Genomic DNA, 20,185 nt, shown 5'->3' with positions numbered 1-20,185 from the left:
CAGAGAAGCTCATTGGGAAGTCTGGGTCCAGAGGGTAATTTACAGATTGGGGTAAACTGGGCATGTTTTGGGGCCCAAGGAGAGAAGTCATTTGTACAGTGACACCTCAGAGGTGACCTGACTAGGCCAAAGTTCATCTACTCAAATACTGAGGAAACTGACCTTGAAACCCCCGTCAGTCCACTCCTGAGCCCCAATCCTGACTTCCTTTGTAAAGGGGCTTCAAGGTGGTCTGAAGACAAGTGGGAGGGGCCGGTGTTGAGTCAAGAGGCTCAGCTGCAGCTGAGGTGGAGTCCCCGCTTCGTCCCCTCCGGGAGGCCGGGGAAGGCCCCTCTTGCTGTCAGGGTTCTGGCCTGCCTGGCCCCGGCCCTGGCACTTCCTGTGGCTGCCCAAGTAACGGTCGCCTCTGGGGAAATGACGCAGCCTGCTATCAGTGACCCACATTCTTAGAAGAGAACAGGAAGTGGGGGGCGCAGGCTTTTGTGGTGGCGGTGGGTGGGGCCTGGGCCAGCAGCGGGGCACTGACAGGGTGGGGGTGTCTCCTCTCAGAACAGCCCCTCGGCACCTCACACTGGACACCTTTAACCTGTGTTATGAACTCTAACCCACAGCGACTGTAGGACAGAGCAGGGCTGCCCTGCGGGGTTCGCAAGGTGGGGAGTCTTAGGGAAGCATGCTCCCGTATCTCTCTCTCTCGGAATGACTGGTGGAGTCGAACACGTGACCTTATGGTTTACAGCTGAGCACTTGGCCACTGCACCACCAAATTCAACTCAATTCCATGGAGTCAGAACTGACTCAGCTGACCCTTCAACATGGGAGGGCACTGTCCATCTTTCTCCCATGAGCAGCTGGGGTATTCAAACCACCTGCCTTTAGATTAGCAGTGCAACTCCTTCCCTACTAGGCCACCAGAGCGCCCTACTCCGGCGCCAGGCTTCCTTCATACCCATTTTACTGAGGGGTAAACTGAGTTCATAGAGGTTAGTCCACCAGCGCCACAGCCGCGTTCTGACTGCTGCCCTCTGCTGGGAGGACAGGAGAAAGCCGGCAGCTTGGGTAGAGGGCTCCCCTCCACTTTAGGGCCTCTCGGGGTGCCCAGCGTGTGCTTCATGTTCTCGTTACTGTTGTTGTTCCGTTTGGGGCGGCCGCCGAGTATGCCTGGGGTCCGGGGGCCCAGTTCCACCTGGGAACTGAAAGGGGGTGTCCTGGCTGCCCTAGGATCGTGGACGTCGGAGGCCAGAAGTCCGAGCGCAAGAAGTGGATCCACTGCTTTGAGAACGTGATTGCGCTCATCTACCTGGCCTCGCTCAGCGAGTACGACCAGTGTCTGGAGGAGAACAACCAGGAGGTGCGGTGGATGGGGGGCGGGGTCCTCACCCAGGTGGTCCTCACCCCACCCTGCCCCCGCGCTCTGCAGTCAGCTCTGTGTGTGCCAGACACACCCACCACGGTCACTGACATGCACACACTGCTCACTGCACACCCATTCGATCAGACACTCCACACACGGACATGTGTGTGTACAACAGCATTCACATGCTCAATCAGACACCCCAACACACAGACACGTGTACACACACACAACAGCATACACACGCTCAGACACCCCTACACACAGACACGTGTACACACACATAACAGCATACACATGCTCAATCAGACACCCCAACACACAGACACATGTACACACACCTAACAGCATACACATGCTCAGGCACCCCTACACACAGACACGTGTACACACACACAACAGCATACACATGCTCAATCAGACACCACAACACAGACACGTACACACACCTAACAGCATACACACGTTCAATCAGACACCACAACACAGACACGTTCACACACGCACAACAGCATACACACGCTCAGGCACCCCTACACACAGACACGTGTACACACGCACAACAGCATACACATGCTCAATCAGACACCCCAACACACAGACACGTGCACACACGCACAACAGCATACACACGCTCAATCAGACACCCCAACACACAGACACGTGCACACACACATAACAGCATACACACGCTCAGACACCCCAACACAGACATGTGCACACACAACAGCATACACACGTTCAATCAGACACCTCAACACACAGGCACGTACACACAACAGCATACACACATCCAATCAGACACCCCAACACAGAGACACGTGTACACACAACAGCATACACACGTTCAATCAGACACCCCAACACACAGACACATACACACAACTGCATACACACGTTCAATCAGACACGCCAAAACAGACATGTGCACACACACATAACAGCATAAACACGCTCAATCAGACACCCCAACATACAGACACGTACACACACACAACAGCATATACACGTTCAGACACCCCAACACACAGACACATACACACAACAGCATACACACGTTCAATCAGACACCCCAACACACAGGCACGTGTACACACAACAGCATACACACGCTCAATCAGACACCCCAACACACAGACACATACACACAACAGAATTCACATGCCCAATCAGACACCCCAAAACACAGACACGTGCGCACACAATGACACACACGGTCAATCAGATGCCCCAACACAGAAACATGCACTCAGACACACACCAGGATACACACAGACACCCCAACACACAGACATGTGCATAAACACAACAGAGTTCACATGCCCAGACACCCCAACACACAGACATGTGTATACACACAGAGGATACATGCAATCAGACCCAACACACAAACATGAGTGTGCAAAGAACAGGATACACACACTCAATCAGACACCCCAACACGCAGATACATGCACACAAAACAGCATACACACATTCGATCAGACACCCTAACACACAGACACGCACACACACAAGATACACATGTTCAATCAGACACCCCAACACACAGACACATCCGTACACACAACAAGATACACACACTCAGAGACCCCAACACACAGACACGTGCACACACAACAGCATACAGACGTTCAATCAGACACCCCAACACACAGACACGTGTGTGCAAAGAAAAGGATACACATGTTCAATCAGACATGCATGGGTAGATCCATGTACACACATGTAGACTGACCAGATACCCCAGGCACAGGCACACACACATATACACAGTCACACAGTATAGATGTACACACGCTCGTGCACCTGTGTCCAGCCACACATGTGCAGTGTGTGTGCACTCTGACGTGGTTGTGCTTTCCTGCTTGCACTCATACATGCACACGTGTAGCCACACAGGCACACACGTGCACATATGCTCAGCTAGACATCCTGGGTGCACACTCACACACACTGATCAGATACAGGGATACACACCCGGAGACGCCCTCTCTCCAGGACAGCCTGGCCTGTCACAGCTGTCACAGAGTGTCCTCAGTGAGGCTCCGTGCTCACGTGCACACACGCAGACACACTCAAGACCAGAGACACAGTGACACAACCCGGTCAGGCCCTGCATGGCCCCCACTTGAGCCATGCACAATGCTGCAGGGCCCCTCAGAGCCCCACAGGGCCACACACAACGACACAATGCCACACACAACCCCCACAGGGCCACACACAACCCTGCAGGGCCCTACACAGCCCAACAGGGTCACATATAGCCCCTCACAACCCCACATGGACCCTCATGGTGCCCCACAACCCCACAGGGATGCTCACAACCCCACAGGGCCCCATGATAAGTCACAACACTGCACAGCCCCACACAACCTCATAGGGCCACCCATGGTGCTCCACAACCCCACATGGTCCCTCACAAAACCAAAGTTCCCCTCATTGGTGCCCCACAACCCCACACAGCCCCACACAACCCCATAGGGCCCCCCATGGTGCCCCACAACCCTACATGGTCCCTCACAACCCCACAGGATCCCTCATGGCGCCCCACAACACCACACAGCCCCACAGGGCCCTCATGGTGCCCCACATGATCCTCCCCAACCCCACAGGGCCCCCCCCCACGACACTGTACAGTACACAGGCAGCTGCGCTCAGGAAGGCGCCTCTCTGCAGGCGAAGTGTCACCTGGTTCTGAAAGGCTGGGGACGTTCTTCCTGTGTTAGTGTGAACCCTCCGCCCTGCTGGCCCCAGCGTCAGCCGGAAATGTGATTATCTGAGAGAGACTGTGTTCAGAGGTTAAGGCTCCTGCGGTTTGGGGTGAGGATGTCCAGACGTGGTGACTTCTGGTTTCAGACACAATCAGGGTGCATGAATTCTGGACCACTCTGACGTGTGTCCACCGCGGGCCCACATCTCACCACATTATGGGTGCAGGGCAGGGGTAGCCATGTAGACCCAGCCCCGGCTCCACAGGCCCCGCATCCACTCACTGAGCCGACGGGGTGCTCACCACATAGGAATCTCTGAGCCTAGTGGACCACGACCCACTGGGTGCACAAGACACACCTGCATGGGAGAGAAATGCACAGACTCGGGACATTCAGGAAAGACACTCCAACCTCTACCCACAGACCCACCTAAGTGGCCACCCAGACATGCAGACTGAGGGTGGACACTAGGCCAGGCCAGGCCCTGGACACACAGAAACACAGGTCCAGCCCCCTGAGCCCCAGCCGGGAAGGGCCCCTCCCACAGGGCCCAATGTCCGGCTAGGCTGAGCTGGCTGGAGCGCTGGCCTGGTGCCTCCCCCTCCCCAGAACCGCATGAAGGAGAGCCTGGCCTTGTTCGGCACCATCCTGGAGCTGCCCTGGTTCAAAAGCACGTCGGTAATCCTCTTCCTCAACAAGACTGACATTCTGGAGGAGAAGATTCCTACCTCCCACCTGGCCACCTACTTCCCCAGCTTCCAGGGTGAGTGGCTCGAGCCTTTCCACGCTTCACTGCCCACAAGCAGCTGCCCACGGACGTGCATGTCTGAGTCCAGCAGGACGTAGGAGTGGTCGGACCTGAGTTCCAGGCTCATCTCCCTCCTGTGCCCCCCTCCCTCTCCCCCTCCCGCTTTGGTTTTCCCACCTGTAAAATGGGAATAAAACAGCAGACGTCCTCCTTAGGCTGCTCCGTTTCAAGCAGAGAATTGTAATCTCTTGCCTCAGTTTCCCCTCTGCGTTAGTGTTGGATGGCCCGCCTCTGCAGGTCAGGATCCCATTCTCCGTCCCCCTCCAAGTCCGCCCAGAGTCCCAAAGTAGAATGCCATTGGTCAAAGCAGGTGACACTCCCAAACCAGTCATGTTCCCATTGGCTAGGCCCAGTCATGTGACCAGCTTCAATGTCAAAGGGAGGAGTTGACCCACCCACACTAGAGGAGGGGGTGCTGGGGCACTTCCAGCCCTGATGCTGCGTTATGGGAAAGGTGTGTCCTCGCTAGCCCTTCTCCAGTGTCCTTTGTCCCCAGGATCCTGACTTTCTCCTCCTCCTGCACCCCAGGCCCCAAGCAGGACCCGGAGGCAGCCAAGCAGTTCATCTTGGACATGTACACGGACGTGTACGCGGGCTGCGCCGACGAAGATGCCAAAGGCAGCAAGAAGGGCCCGCGCTCGCGCCGCCTCTTCAGTCACTACACGTGCGCCACGGACACGCAGAACATCCGCAAGGTCTTCAAGGACGTGCGGGACTCCGTGCTCGCCCGCTACCTGGACGAGATCAACCTGCTGTGACCCAGGCGCGTCCCGGGGGCGCGGAGCCGCCGGCGGGCAGGGGCGCAAGGAGCCGCCTGCGGGCCTGGGCTGTGCGCACTGGGCCACGCGCTCCTCGGGACCCCCAAGCCCCCAGGCCCTCGGGTCATCCTAGGCCCTGGTGGCAGGACAGCCAGAAGCGAGCGAGTCAGGGGGTGGAAACCTGCTGCCCCCTCTCTGCCTCTCACCCGCCAGTTCTGCGCTCCCGTGACTCGATTTCCCTGCTCCAAAGCAGGGGACCAAAATGACCATTTCAGATGCCAGCGGGTAGGAAGGGGTTAACAAACGAGAGCTCCAGGATTGGAGTGGATGTGTTTCTCACACTTCCGTGATATCACCTCCTGTACTGGGGTCCCTCCTTTGGGGGTCCGTGGGGAGCCTGGTCCTTCTGGCGATGGGGCTCTGGCACCACCTGGCGGGCATTTAGGACAGTACAGGGCCTTCCAGGCACCCCTCCTCCCAGGCCGGGTCAGGGCGCGGCACCTCCCACCCTTCTGTATTTATTCTCACCCTCTGCGGGACTCCTAGCCACATTAAACAAGTGACACTGAAAACATGATTGCTAGGGATTCGGCTGTCAGCGTCCAGTTTCTGACCCTCGCTCGCCTTCCTCGCACGGTCTTTCCCCCAGGATCTGGGGGATGAGGAGGTCGTGACAGAGACCTTGGGAAGAGGGAAGTTCTGCTCGTTATCCGCCCACCTGTGCTGGGAGCAGTGCCTGAGCTCAGCGGGATCGTGCACATTTAGAGCTGGGAGTTGGAGTCCCAGCAGACCCTCTGTTGCCACACAGCCCCACCCAAATCCTAGCAATGGTCACTGCCCAACTTGGATGAGGATAAGGATATTGATGGAGAAGCTGTATTTAATGTGTCCTAGACTCGCATCAGGGTCCGGCCACCCCTGGGCTGCCCCACGGCCTAGGAGCTGTGTCACCCCATCTTACAGATAAGGAAACCAACAGACTCAATAATTTGACCAAAGTCGGTTGCAATTGGATACGCAGAGCCAATATTTCATTCATTCAACATGTTTGAGTTTTAAATATTTAATTTGGTGAAAATATTCACATTTTTAATATATAGAGCTGTTGTTGTGTGCTGTCAGGCCGGCACAGGCCCGTAGCTGCAAGGTTTTCAGAGGCTGCAGTGACATAAAAAGTCCATCTGCTTCGAAGCAGCTGGTAGATTGGAACCTGTGGCCTGATGTTCAGGAGCTGTGCTCCCATCCCAAAGGCGTTCCGTTTGAACCCACCTGCTGTTCAACAGGATGGCCAGTCGTCTCCCACGTTGTTTATCAAGTCAGGTACGACTCACAGCAACGCTGTGAACAGATGTGAACCTGTCCTGTCCTGTGCCGTCCTCGCAATCCCTAGCACTCTCAAACCACTGTGTGGTCACTATGCCAGTCCACCTGCTTGAGGGTCTTCCTCCCCTTTGACATCCCTCTCCTTTTCCAAGAATGATGTCTCTCTGCAAGGAAAAACCTCACCTAGCACCATGCCCAAATAATGTGAGATGAGGCTTTGTCATCTTGGTCTCCACGAAGCACTCTGGCTGCACTTTCTCCGAGATGTATCTGTTCTTTTGGCCGCCCATGGGATATTCTGTAGTGACATCAGGATTGGAGGAAGACTCATTAACAACCTACAATATGCAAATGATACAACCTTGCTTGCTGAAACTGAGGAGGACCTGAAGCACTTGCTGCAAAAGGTCAAGGATTGTAGTCTTTGATATGGATTGAAGCTCAACATCAAGAAGACAGTCTCACCACTGGGCCAATTGGCAGCACTAGATTAGATGGAGAAGTGATTATTGTTAATAACTAGAGCTTGCTCGGATCCACAATCAACACTCTTAGCGCCAGCAATCAGGAAATCAGAAGACAAATTGCATTGGGAAAATCTGCTGTCATGGCTTCTCCAGAGTGCTGAAGAGCAACAACATCAGCCTAGAAACAAAGGTGCACCTAATCCAGACCATGGTCTTCTCAATTACTTGTCATGCTTCAGAGGGTTGGAAAATAACTAAGGATGGCAGAAGAAGAATAGATGTCTTCGAGTTGTGGTGCTCGAGAAGAGTCTTGAACATACCATGGACTGCCAGGAAAACAAGTATGTCTGTCTTGGAGAAGGTAAAACCAAGTCTTTCCTTGGAGACTAGGATTTTGAAGGTCCGCTCACATGCTTTGGGCACGTGACCAGGAGAGATCAGTCCTTGGAGAAGGACATCATGCTCTGAAGGGTGGATGGACAGGGCAGGAGAGGGAGACCCAGGATGAGATGGAGTGATAGTGACTGGGATGATGGGGGTTGGTGTGTCAGAATTAGTGTGACTGGCTCAGGACAACGAAGGGTTCAGAGTTGCTGTACATAGGGTCACTACACATCACCAGAGACTCAATGGCATATAAAAACAATAACATACTATAATAGATTTAGAAGTAGGAGTGGCATCCACTTCCTAAATAACATGCCTCCAAAAACTCTGTGAACTTTGATAAATGTCCATAGTTGAAGAGGGGCTTCAAGCCTTTTGTTCATAGGGTTGCTATGAGTCCTCTACTTGAAAGCAATCAACAACAACAACAACAACTTTTCTAGGGCATCACTTCTGTCATCCTTATTCACTGTCTAGCTCTTATCAGCATAGTAAGTGGTTGAAAAGACTGTGGCCTGAATCAGGTGCACCTTAGTCCTCAAAATGAAATCATTGTTCCTCAATAATTTGGAGTGGACACTGATTATAGATCTTCCCAATGCAATATGTCTCCTGATCACCTGATTGCTGGTACCAAGTGTATTGATTGTGGATCCAAGAAAGATGAAGGGGTCAACAACTATTTCTTCATCTATCATGAGTTGCCAAAGAGTCCAGTGGAAAGGATTTTTGTTTTCTTGACATTGAGATGCAATCTATATTGAAGGCTTCAGTCTTTAACCTTCCACAGCAAGTGCTTCAAGTCCTCTTCACTTTCAGCAAGCAAGGTTGTATCGTCTGCATAATAAAAGTTATTGATGAGTCTTCCTCCAGTCTTGATGCCACATTCTTCAACATCGAGTCCAGCTTCTTGAGTGATTTGCTCAGCATATAGTTTAAATGGGTGTAGAGAAAAGACACACCTGTAGTTTTAAGCCGTCTTCCCTTCCTCTGTTTGCACAACAGTCTCTTGGTCAAGTATAAGTTTCCCACAAACACAATCACGTGTTCTGAGATTCCCACTCTTCTCAAGGTTAAAAGTTTGTTTTGACCCACAGTCAAATGCCTTTGCATAGTTAAGAAAACACAAGTAGACATTTTTCTGGTGTTCTTTGCTTTCAGCCAGGATCCATCTGACATCAGCAATGATATCCCTGGTGCCACAGCCTCTTCTAAATCCTGCTTGAACTTCTGGTAATTCTCTTATCTATCTGCTGTTAAAAACAAGCTACAGCAGTATTTTGCCTGCATGTGATACTAATGATATTGTTCAATCGTTTCCATATTTTATTGGATCATCTTTCTTGGGAATGGGAACAAATCAGGACCTCTTCCAGTCAGTCTGCCAGGCGGCTTTCCTCCAACTTTCCTGATACACACTGTGAGCACATCCAGGGCTGCATCTGTCCATTTGAAACATGTCAACTGATATCCATTGATCCTTGGCGCCTTATTTTTTGCCTTCAATGAAGCTTGAACATGTTCATGATCATTGGCTCTTGATCATATGGTACTTCCTGAAATCTGTCAGTGTTGGCCAATTCTTTTTGGTACAATGACTGTGTATTTCCTTCATCTTATTTTGCTGTTTCCTGGATCAGTCAAGATTTTGTCTGTAGCATCCCTAAATAGTGCAACTTGAGGCTTGAATTTGTATGTCAACAGCCTGCATTATGCATATGACATAACCTTGCTTGCTGAAACTGAAGAGGACATGAGGCATTTGCTGCAGAAGGTCAAGGACTGTAGTCTTCAATATTTATTGTCTCAACATCAAGAAAACAAAGATTCTCACTACTGGGCCTATTGGCAGCTTCATGATGGATGAAAAAGATATTGAGATTGTTGATAAGTTCAGTCTACTTGGTTCCACAATCAACACTCTTGGCACCAGCAGTCAAGAAATCAAAAGACAAATTGCATTGGGGAAGTCTGCTGTCAGGAACCTCTCTAGAGTACTGAAGAGCAACGATGTCAGCCTGGAGACTAAGATGTACTTGCTCCGGACCATAGTCTTCTCAAGTACTTGCTATACATCAGAGAGCTGGACAATAATTAAGGATAATAGAAAAGGATCATGTACACCCATGTTTATTGCAGCTTTGTTCACAATAGCAAAGAGCTGGAAACAACCCAAGTGCCCATCAACAAACAAATGGATAGAGAAGCTGTGGTATATTCACACAGTGGAATACTACGCTGCATTGAAAAACAAAAAACTCATGTAATATTCAAAATGGGTGACCCTGGAGGACATTATGCTGAGCAAAATATCTCAGTCACAAAAGGACAAATACTGCATAGGGCCACTGCTGTAAAATGAGACTGACATCGGGGTTGGGGGAAGCCTGAGAAAGAGAGGATAAATTATGTATACTGTATTGAAACATATGAGGGAGGGATCTGTTTAAAGGGATATATGATTAGGTGGTATTGTCAATACGGGAGTCCAGAATGAAGGCTGCATAGTAGAATGGACTTGGGGGAGGGATTGCATAACAATGAAAGAGTTTCTCTTTTACTTTTCAAAGAGAAGGGCTAACTGGGGGGAGAGGTGGGCAGGGAGAAAAGTGAAACAATGAATGAATGGAAATCCAAAGTCTCTGTAAATTTTCATTAAAATTAATAATAATAATAAATCTTCCAAGGTAAAAAAAAAAGTGTTATTAAGGAGCCTTGTTAAAAAAGAAAGAGAGAGAGAGAGAGAGAGAAAGGAAGGAAGGAAGGAAGGAAGGAAGAAAGATGCCTCTGAGTTGTGCTGGAGAAGAGTATTGAGCATACATGGGCTGCCAAGAGAACCAACAGGTCTGACCTGGAGAGGGTGAAACCAGTTTTCTCGCTGGAGGCAAGGATTTTGAAGCTCCATCTCAGACACTTCGGGCATGTGGCCAGGAGGGGCCAGTCATTGGAGAGGAACATCATGCTTGGAAGGATGGAGAGACAGTGCAGGAGAGGAAGACCCTGGATAACATGGATTGACTCAGTGACTGGAGCAATGGGATTAGGTCTGTCAGAGACAGAGAGATTGGCTCAGGATAGGGCAGGTTTCAGAGGTAATGTACATGTACATAGGGTTGCTATGAGTCACAGGCAATTTGAAGGCATATAACAACAACTAAATATACATTTCATTGTGATAAAATCATAACAAAACAAATCAGAATTGATAGATTATTATGGACTAAACTCCACACCTTGTTCTCAAGATTAACATCCATAGAAGTGGCAGAAATCAAATGAAGTCTTGCACCAGGCAAATTCACCGCTAGGACTTCTCGAAATTGTTAAATAGCAAAGACATCCCCTCTTGAAGAGCAAGGGGCCACCTGATCCAAGCTGTGCCCTTTCCAGTTACCTTATATGCATGGGAAGATGGACAGTGCCGGCGGAAGACAGGGATTTGCTGCCTTTGCAATGTGGTGATGGCAAAGAATACAGAATATACCATGGATTACCGAAAGACAGGCAAATCTCTTGTGAAAGAAATGCAGCCAGCATGCTTCTTAGCAAGCAAGGGTGGTGAAATTTTGTTTAACTTCATTTGAATGTAGTTTTTTGTGTGGTTTTTTTTCTTCCCCTAAGAAGACCCTGGTTCCTAATAATATCAATGTAGCATCTTTTCTCAAAACCCACAACACACATAATAGTTTCCTAATTGTTGCACCTAAAACTCTTGCAACAAAAAAAACCTAGGTAATAAAGTGCTCGCTTTCTTTGATCTCTTCTCATCTGGGCCTCAGCACTGAGTTTGAAAGTGTCTTGGTGCACTCCCTCCACCCCCTCTTTAGGTGTGGTTTCGGGTTCACTTGAAATACAATTGAGCCCGTTTGTTTTCTACTTCATCTTTAAGCATTCCACCCCTGCACCCAGCCTTGCTGAAAATTGTGTGGTTTTACGTGTAGAACACATCTGCAAAGTGTTTCAAAATGAGGTTTCTTTTGTGAGTTGCTGTCAAGGCAATCTCTGCTCAAGAGGACCCCCTTTGTTCAGCGTTCCAACAGGATTTCTAGGCTGTGATCTCTATGGAAGCAGATAGCCAGGCCTTTCTTTCGTGGGACTCATGGGTGGGTTTGAACTGCCAGCCTTCTAGCTAGTAGTCAAGCACTCACTGAACCCTTCGTGCTGCTTAAGGACTCATTTGAAATCTACTTAAAGACTACACCATTCATTCACTAAAGCATTCTCTCCTCTTTTCGGTGTCAGTCTCACCGACTCACTAGTTCCTGGTGGGTAGTTGTGGATGTGTTCTAAAGAAATAGGCAGGCATCTTTTTGTTTTGTTTATTAAACAGAAACTGTCACACTGCATACGTTCTTTTGCACTTTACCTCTTAATCTCTGGTTCAGGAAATCACTCCCTTCTGTGGTCGGAGCCGACCTCTTCCTTTTTCACAGCTGCGAAGTACTCCACTGCAGACTCAAGCGCTGTCACCCAGACACTTCCCCGGGTCCAGGTGTCTGAGCAGCTTCTGTTATCTTGCTATTGCAAACTACTTGTCCATGAGCAATCCTCTGCATCTGCATCTTGCTAGAGCTGTGTCTCTGAGGCAGATGCCTCGAAGGAGAATTGCTCTTCGTAACAGGCAGATGACTGTAGAATTGAGTGAGACCCAATCAGGTGCTGACTAATGGTTAGTGGTTCGAATCCACTTAATTTTACAGGCTAAAAGGCTGGCAACAGGCTTCTGTAAACATGGTGGCTGAGGAAACCCTGTGGAGCCAGCCAGCCAGCCAGCCACATGGAGTGCCATGAGATGAAAGCAACCCCGCAGCACCTACCAAGAACAAATGTGTGTAAAGCGATTGGCTGCTCAGGGGGAAGAGTCTCACCTTCCACACGAGAGGCCTCGGCTTGAGTCCCGGGCAGCACGCTTCATGGGCAGCCACTGCTCAGCCACTGTCAGGAGGCCGGACAGATTTCAGGGGGGCCTCCAGACTAAGATGGACTAGGAAGAAAGGCCTGGCGACCAATTTCCAAAAATGAGCCAGTGAAAATGCTGTGGATCACCTCAGTCCCATCCCTCACCGGTCATGGTAATGGCCGTGTACGTAGGACAAAGGCAGCGGCCTGTGTGAGGTGTGAAACGTGTGGGCCGTGCCCGGGGCACCCCTCCAAAGGCCCCACTGTTTCCATGAGGATGGTCATGACCGTCACCAGCTATAAGAGATCATCCGGGAAGTTCACATCGACCTGCCGTCGGTCGAGAGGAGCCTGGTGGTGCCATGAATGGTGCCTGGTGGTGTCATGGAGAGGTGTCTGGTGGTGCATTAGGCTGCTAGTTCAAATCCACCAGCCGCTCTTTGTGAGAAAGACTCCAGTCTTGGAAACCCTGTGGGCAGTCCTGGTCCAGCCTGCAAGTCACTGGGAAGGGACCGCGCGGTGGTGGAGCTGGGGTCGCCCAGTGGCCTTGCTCCGCTGCGTGTAGAAGGAACGGACTGAGCGCAGACCGGCCCGCCTGCCTCAGTGACACAAAGCTGGACAGCTGGACAGCGGTGCTGGACAGCGGCGCTGGCCAGGCCGTCATGCATGCGCGGCAGGAGCTCTGGCCTGGGCCGGGCATGCAAGCTCCTGGGGCGCTCCGGGCTCAGAGTTCCGGGAGCCCAATGCCCGGCGGGCGGGCAGGGATGGGGAAGGCAGGCGCAGTAGGGGCACTGCCATTTCCACGTGGTGCCTAGGATGCTTGGCCTGAAGCCTCTGGGTGTCCGTGTGTGGACAGGGCACAGGGTGCTTGCCAGGGCCCCACTCCACCTTCCATGACAGTGTGAGCTCCCCCACTTTCCCATCTTGTGGTGCCTTCATCCTAGTGTGCTGTCTGGGACAGGCCTGGGGCCTCCATAGGGGCTGGGCCTTAGGACTGTTGTGCCTTAGCTGGGTCAGGGCCTGAACAGGACCGAGGGTCATCCTGACCTTGGGGTTCAGTGCAGGTCAGCTCAGTGCCCCTGAGGACACATGTACGAGTCTCTTGAGACACCTGTGCTGTTCATGAGACCCTCCCATGGATATCTGTGCCTGCAGGACACACCTGCACCCTGTGATACTCCCGGATCCCATGACATATCTGCACCCCTTGACACATCTGTGCCCCCGAGACACCTGTACCTCACCTGTGCCCCCATGGGCTACCTGTGCCTTTTAGGGGGCACGTGGCACCCTCACCTCCTCCACATACCAAAGGCCCCACGGTGTCAGGAAGGCTGTGGACCAAATGGCCTTGGGGTGGGGGAAGGGCCTGGTAGAGGAAGGCACCTTCATGGGGGCTGGGGGGACAGGCAGGGCACCCCATGGTCATGCTCACCCTCTTGAAATGTCCCGTTTCCACCCCTCCCCAAGGAATTACTCTTCCAGGCTTCTGTCAGAAGGGGAGCAGGGCCACAGCAAAGTGGAGGTGCAGCCTGGGCGGGCGGAGACATCGCCCCAGGTAACTCCCACCTCCGTCTCTGCCCCCCTGTGCTTTCGAGGACCGGAAGGGGCCGGGCAAGGCGGGGGTCTGGCAAAGGGACAGATCCACAGACAGCCTACCGACCAACCGACCGTTGGTGCTGCTCCCCGCCGGGCCTCCCCGCAGCCCTGGGGGTACCTTGAACATAACAGGAAATTTCAAATAACAGGAAACAGCCGGGCAAGGCGGCAGCCCCACCCTGCCCTGCCCGCCGCCCCAGGCCTCCTCAGTCTGCCCCGGGCCCGCTATGAATGCCACCGGGGCCCCGGCACTGGCCCCCGAGTCCTGCCAGCACCTGGTCGCCGAGGACCACAGTCGCCTCATCCTCCTGCATTACAACCACTCGGGGCGCCTGGCCTGGCGCCGGGGCCCCGAGGACGGCGGGCTGGCCCCGCTGCTGGGCCTCTTCGTGGCTGTGAGCTGCCTGGTGGTCCTGGAAAACCTCCTGGTGCTGGCCGCCATCACCACGCGCATGCGGTCGCGGCGCTGGGTCTTCTACTGCCTGGTCAACATCGCGCTCAGCGACCTGCTCACCGGCGTGGCCTACCTGGCCAACGTGCTGCTGTCGGGCGCTCGCACCTTCCGCCTGGCGCCCTCGCAGTGGTTCGTGCGCGAAGGCCTGCTCTTCATGGCGCTGGCCGCGTCCACCTTCAGCCTGCTCTTCACAGCCGTCGAGCGCTTCACCACCATGGTGCGCCCGGTGGCCGAGCGGCGCGCCACCAAGAGGGTGCGCGTGTGCGGCCTCATGGGGCTGTGCTGGCTGCTGGCCGCGCTGCTGGGGCTGCTGCCGCTGCTCGGCTGGAACTGCGCGTGCCGCTTCCCGCGCTGCTCCAGCCTCCTCCCGCTCTACGCGCGCGAGTACATCCTCTTCTGCGTGGTGGTCTTCGCGCTCATCCTCGCCTGCATCCTGGTGCTCTACGGCGCCATCTTCCGGGTGGTGCGCCTCAGCGGGCGCCAGGGGCCCCGCGCGCAACGCCTGCTGCGCACGGTGCTCATGATCCTGGCCGCCTTCGTGGTGTGCTGGGGGCCGCTCTTCGGTCTGCTGCTGGCCGACGTCTTCGGCTCCACCGTGTGGGCGCAGGAGTACCTGCGGGGCATGGACTGGATCCTGACCCTGGCCGTGCTCAACTCGGCCGTGAACCCGCTCATCTACTCGTTCCGCAGCCGCGAGGTGTGCCGCGCCGTGCTCGGCTTCCTGTGCGGCGCCTGCCTGCGCCTGGGCATCCGCGGGCCCGGGGACTGCCTGGCGCGCGCCGCCGAGGCGCACTCGGGCGCCTCCACCACCGACAGCTCGCTGCGGCCCAGGGACAGCTTCCGGGGCTCCCGCTCGCTGAGCTTCCGCATGCGGGAGCCCCTGTCCAGCATCTCCAGTGTCAGGAGCAACTGAGCATGGAGCTCCAGCCAGCACGGACGCCAGGCCTGCACCCACACTGTGCCCCTGTGCTGGGGCCAGGCCTGCACCCACACCATGCCCCTCTGCTGGGCAGAAGATGGCCCAGGGGGACGCGTGAGAGAAGGGGTCAGCTGAGACCCTGCAGCCTTCCGAGGACCTGCTGCTAAGCCGACTTCCAGAAGTTTCCAAACATTTCTGGAAGTTTCCCTGGTGGAGGGACTGTCTCTTGGCGTAAGGAGCGCTGTGGAGAGGCTACTGGGTTTACCTACATTCTGGCTCCTATGTGATTCTGGGGAGCCTTCACTCGGATTTGAGAGCCAGCTCTGTGGGTATGAATCCCTGTCAACAAAGACGTTCAATAACGGTCCAGGATGTCACCGCCTCTCTCTTCTTCCGTGTGTGCGGGGCGGTGGGTCCAGAAGGTGTGTGCTAACCGAGGGTGCGCTTTGCCGGGAGAGTGGGGGCCTGAGTGCTGCAGGGCTCTGCTGTGAGGGGAGGAGTAGAGGCGTGTGAGTACGTGTGTGGTGGCACCCTCCGTGTGTGTGTGTGTTTGGATGCCTTCTCTCTGTGTGAATGTGTAAGGGGTTCCCTTCTTGTATTAGGCTGGGAGGAGGGTGAGAGGGAGGGCATCCTGACCTCTCTGGGGCCCCTAGTGTGTCTCTGTGTGCCTGTGCTGTGTTCTGAATGTGTCTGTGCTCTGAGTGCAACATAATTTGTGAAAATATAAGACATTTCTCTCTGTGTGTGCAGACACTGTCATTTCTTGCTCCCAGGGTGTGTGTGTGTGCCCTGTTCAAAGTTTTGCACGTGTATGCATATATGTATACGAGTTCATGCCTGCATCTCTGTACGCGTGGGCCTTGCAGGTGCATGTATGAGGCAGGGTGTGTGTGTGTGTGTGTGTGTGTGTGTGTGAACGTGCATGTGTTTGTATGTGTTTTGACACCTCTCTGACCGTAAGTGTGTGACGAGTGTGGCTGGCCATTGCGAGACTTCCCACGCCCGCCTCTTCTCGCTCACTTCCCCTTCTTGCTCTCAGGCCAGGGCCTGAAGACTCCTCCCCATGCCCCAGGACCCTGACTTCATCCTGCAGCTTCTAACACACTGAAGCTCTGGCCTCTGGTCCCCCTGGGGCTTGATCTGGGGACCTCGCTCTCGGGACCAGCAGGGGTGGCCTGGCCTGGCCTGGGCACTTGCCCACCCCTCTTCCCTCTGAACTACCTACCTTGCCTTTCTTTACTTATCTGTGAAATGGGCTGAGGGGAGGACGGCAGCCAAGGCTCACGCCCCTTGTCAGGGTTCTGAGGCATGGAGATGGTCTCCGTCCGCTCTGTCTAGGATGGCCCCAGCCTGTGTTTGTGTCTGTCTGTGTGTCTGCAGAGGAGCTGAACTGGATGCAGTTTTACAGTTAAACATCCCTGTAGTGTTGTTGGGTGTCAGACAATTGCTTGTGACCACAGCGACCCCATGTGATAGGGCAGAACCACCTGGGTCTCCCAGGCTGTCATCTTTAGGACAGTGGATTGCCAGGTCTTTCCCTGGCATAGCAGCTAGGTGGGGTTCAAACTGCCAACCTTTTGGTGAGCAACCAGTTAAACACTTAACTGTTGTGCCATGAGGGCGCTTGCCCCCAGGGGGCTGCCCCCATATTGAACGGGGCGGATATAGACTGTGAAACCATGGACACTTATTTACCCTGCCGCTGTGGCATCAGTTCCAACTCTCAGGACTCCCCAGGACAAGGGAGAGCAGCCCCGGCCAGCTTGTGAGGCTATAAGCCCTTACAGAAGCCGACCGCCTCATCTTCCTCTGGAGGAACAGCCGGTGGCTTCGAACCACCATCCTTTTGGTTAGCAGCCCATTGCTCTAGTCACTGCACCACCAGGTTAGTTGGTAGAATGTTCTTACACGCTCCCCCATCCAAGACCAAGCCAGTCCTTAAAGGAAGACCTCCCACCTGGCCCCACTGTCTTCAATTTCTACAGCTTTCTTCACCCGGAACCCTAATCTGGATTGTGCGTGGAGTCACGAGAGTGTCGGGTGGGATTTAGGGTCACACAGACCTACATCCCAGGCTCAGCTCCTTCTACTGCCCTCCTCTAGGAAGGCAGGTGGAGGCCGTAGGAGGACAGCCAAGGGCTGAGTGATTAGCTAAGAGTCCTCTGTCCACACCCACTCCAGGTGCCTCCAAAGAGAGGCCTGGCAATCTGCTTCCAGGAGGCCCACCCATACGGGGCTCCCGGGAGTCAGAACTGACCGGCAGGAAGCTGGCCGCCACCTCAAAGCTGGGCTAGGCTAGCGGGAGTTGGCCCATAATCTTCACCTTCCGTGAAGATTAAAGTGGGACCTTCTCCAACCATCTTCTGGGCTGTTGTCAGGAGACCAGACCTCAGAGAAGAAGGACTTCATTCCAGGAAAAGCAGGGTCTGCGGAGGAGCGGAAGGCCCTCAACGAGATGAACTGACCCAGCGGCCGCCACATGACAGGGATGTGAGGACCATGCTCAGATCTGCTCTGCCCGGGATCACTGTGAGTCACGGTCAACCTGATGGCACTTAAGAGCAGGGACATCTCTCGTGTCACACAGCTTACGTGTCCTCTGTCTGCTGGCCAACCTGAGGGTAGGGCTGTCTTTGCTCACTTCCAGCAGTGCACAGGCTTTGTTGAGTCACTTGAACATTCATGTGATCTGCGTGGACGTGCACAGAGCGCCGTGTTAACGTGTCCACATTGTGTTTCATGACCTTGACTGTGACCCCCATGCTGTAACAGCACTCTCCCCTCTCCTTCCCTGTGTTTCCTATTTCCCTTCATCCTTTCCTGTCCCTTCCTACCTTTTGTGCTTTGACCTTGGGCACGTGCCGCCCTTTTGTCTGTGTGGTTGGTTATTGTACTGAGTGTGTCCCCCGCACCCCCAGGTCTTATGGACTGTCTCACAGTCTGGTCTGCTGTTTGGCTGACAGCTGAGTTGGTGGTGAGCTTGGTTCCAGGTTTAAAAGGTGACCGAGGGCTGTAGTCCTGGGGGTTCTGTCAGTTTTTCTCAGACCAGTAAGCCTTGTCTTTTTTCCATGATTTTGAGCTTTGCTCCACTGTTTCGTGCACTCCTACCAGAGACCTTCTGTTGTGGGCCCTTTCAGCAGCCGTGGTGGGTGGGGCACCACCTAGTTCTTCTGGTCTCAGAGCCGTGCCAGCCAAAGTTTATATTGTGCACTGGTCCTTTGGACAAACGCTCTTTTCCTTTCTTCTTTCTTCTGTGTTCCCAGCGCGGAGAGGCCGACAGTTGCACTCTCAGCAGCCCCTTGCAGGCTTGTCTGACCCCGGTGCTGTTCACCACAGTAGGATGTAGAAGTCTCCTTTATCGTTCATGCGTGGCTTTAACAAAGACATGAGTTCTTACCGCTCTGGGGGCTGGGAGTCCACAGGGAGACAGCTCCAGGGAGGACCCCCTCCCCACGGCGCTTCTGGGGGAAGGGGCTGGTCTCCATCTGCATCTGTGGGCAGGCGTTCCTGGGAGAGCTGCCTGGGTCCTGGCCTTTCCTGGGGCCTGTGGACAGTAGTTACGTGTGAGAGGCCACAGGGTGGCACAAATGGCTGCGTACTCACCGCTTAGCCAAAGGCAGGGGTTCACATCCACCCAGAGGTACAGGGGAAGATGGGCTTGAAGGCCACAGCCTTGGAGATCCCTGTGGCGCCCAGCGCTGCTTGGACACACAGGGGGCGGCCTGAGCCGAGGTTCTCTCGATGGGGTTTAGTCACATGCAGCTATTTTAATGAAAATGAAGCATAATGAAACAAAGAAACCAGTTCATCCCCGGGTCCCACGTTTCCAGGGCTCGGGAGCTCTGTCTTGGCCAGCGCCTCTTGAAAGTTCCTGTCTTGGTGATTCTAACGGCCAGGGCTGGCCCAGGAGTCCCCACACTGTAGAATGGGGATGAGTCTAATGCAAGAATGGTTCCCCATGGTGGACAGTGTTTGGTGGGGCTCCTAGATTCAAACAAGCATGGAAGCAGGAGTGGCATCCGCTTCTGTAACAGCTTGTCTCCAGAAACCCTTTGAACCTGAAGAGAGGACGAAAGTTATACAGGTGTCCAGGTCTTTCATTCATAGGGTCGCTATGAGTCGCCTACGACTGGACGGCACTTACAGCAACAGAATGGGGATGTCCGTGGGCTGCGCTCCTGGGTGGCCGTGCGGAGCTGGTGCTGGGCCAGGGCCACTGGAGCGGGCGTGTGTGTCAGGATAGGAACACCCTCAGGCCCTTGGGTGCACACGCTGCCCGCGGAGGCGCCTGGGCGCTCCTGGGTTAGCCCAGCGGTGCTGTTAGTGGTGAATTCTGCCCCTAAAGACAGAGATTGGCATCCTCATCCCTGGTCCCTAAGAACGTGACCTTGTTGGAAACAGGGCATCTGCAGGGGTGCCAGGTACGCTCACCACCTGCAGGGAGGTACACTCACCCGGAGGGGTGCCAGGTACGCTCACCACCTGCAGGGAGGTACACTCACC

The 20,185-nt window shown here is 53.9% G+C and overlaps 2 protein-coding genes across 2 annotated transcripts in view; both read left to right on the top strand.

The window, feature by feature from the left end:
- The window catches only part of GNA15 (guanine nucleotide binding protein (G protein), alpha 15 (Gq class)), a 52,269-nt gene extending 46,572 nt beyond the window's left edge, over nt 1-5,697 (top strand). The window contains exons 5-7 of the mRNA XM_006897907.1: nt 1,222-1,351; nt 4,678-4,831; nt 5,405-5,697. Of these exons, the coding sequence (XP_006897969.1) occupies nt 1,222-1,351; nt 4,678-4,831; nt 5,405-5,634 (514 nt within the window). The 3' untranslated portion in view covers nt 5,635-5,697. The remainder of the gene's footprint in view (nt 1-1,221; nt 1,352-4,677; nt 4,832-5,404) is intronic.
- A 2,992-nt stretch (nt 5,698-8,689) lies between these two features.
- Nucleotides 8,690-15,676, top strand: S1PR4 (sphingosine-1-phosphate receptor 4). Its single transcript, XM_006897966.1, has 4 exons — nt 8,690-8,711; nt 8,817-8,827; nt 14,309-14,423; nt 14,520-15,676. Exons 1-4 carry the CDS (start codon nt 8,690-8,692, stop codon nt 15,674-15,676), a joined length of 1,305 nt encoding a protein of 434 aa, XP_006898028.1.
- The last annotated feature ends 4,509 nt before the right edge of the window (nt 15,677-20,185 follow it).

This window comes from Elephantulus edwardii, unplaced genomic scaffold, assembly GCF_000299155.1.
Source record: "Elephantulus edwardii isolate Elephantulus edwardi_28Jun2011 unplaced genomic scaffold, EleEdw1.0 scaffold00217, whole genome shotgun sequence".
Classification (NCBI taxonomy): Eukaryota; Metazoa; Chordata; class Mammalia; order Macroscelidea; family Macroscelididae; genus Elephantulus; species Elephantulus edwardii.
The sequence above is the reverse complement of the archived record's forward strand: the minus strand, read 5'-3'. Positions and strand labels throughout refer to the sequence as shown.

Coding starts and splice junctions, on each gene's coding strand:
- S1PR4 (XM_006897966.1), top strand. CDS start 8,690: ATGCCACATTCTTCAACATCGA. Junction 14,424..14,519: donor GCCTCCCCGCAGCCCTGGGG/GTACCTTGAACA, acceptor AGGCCTCCTCAG/TCTGCCCCGGGCCCGCTATG.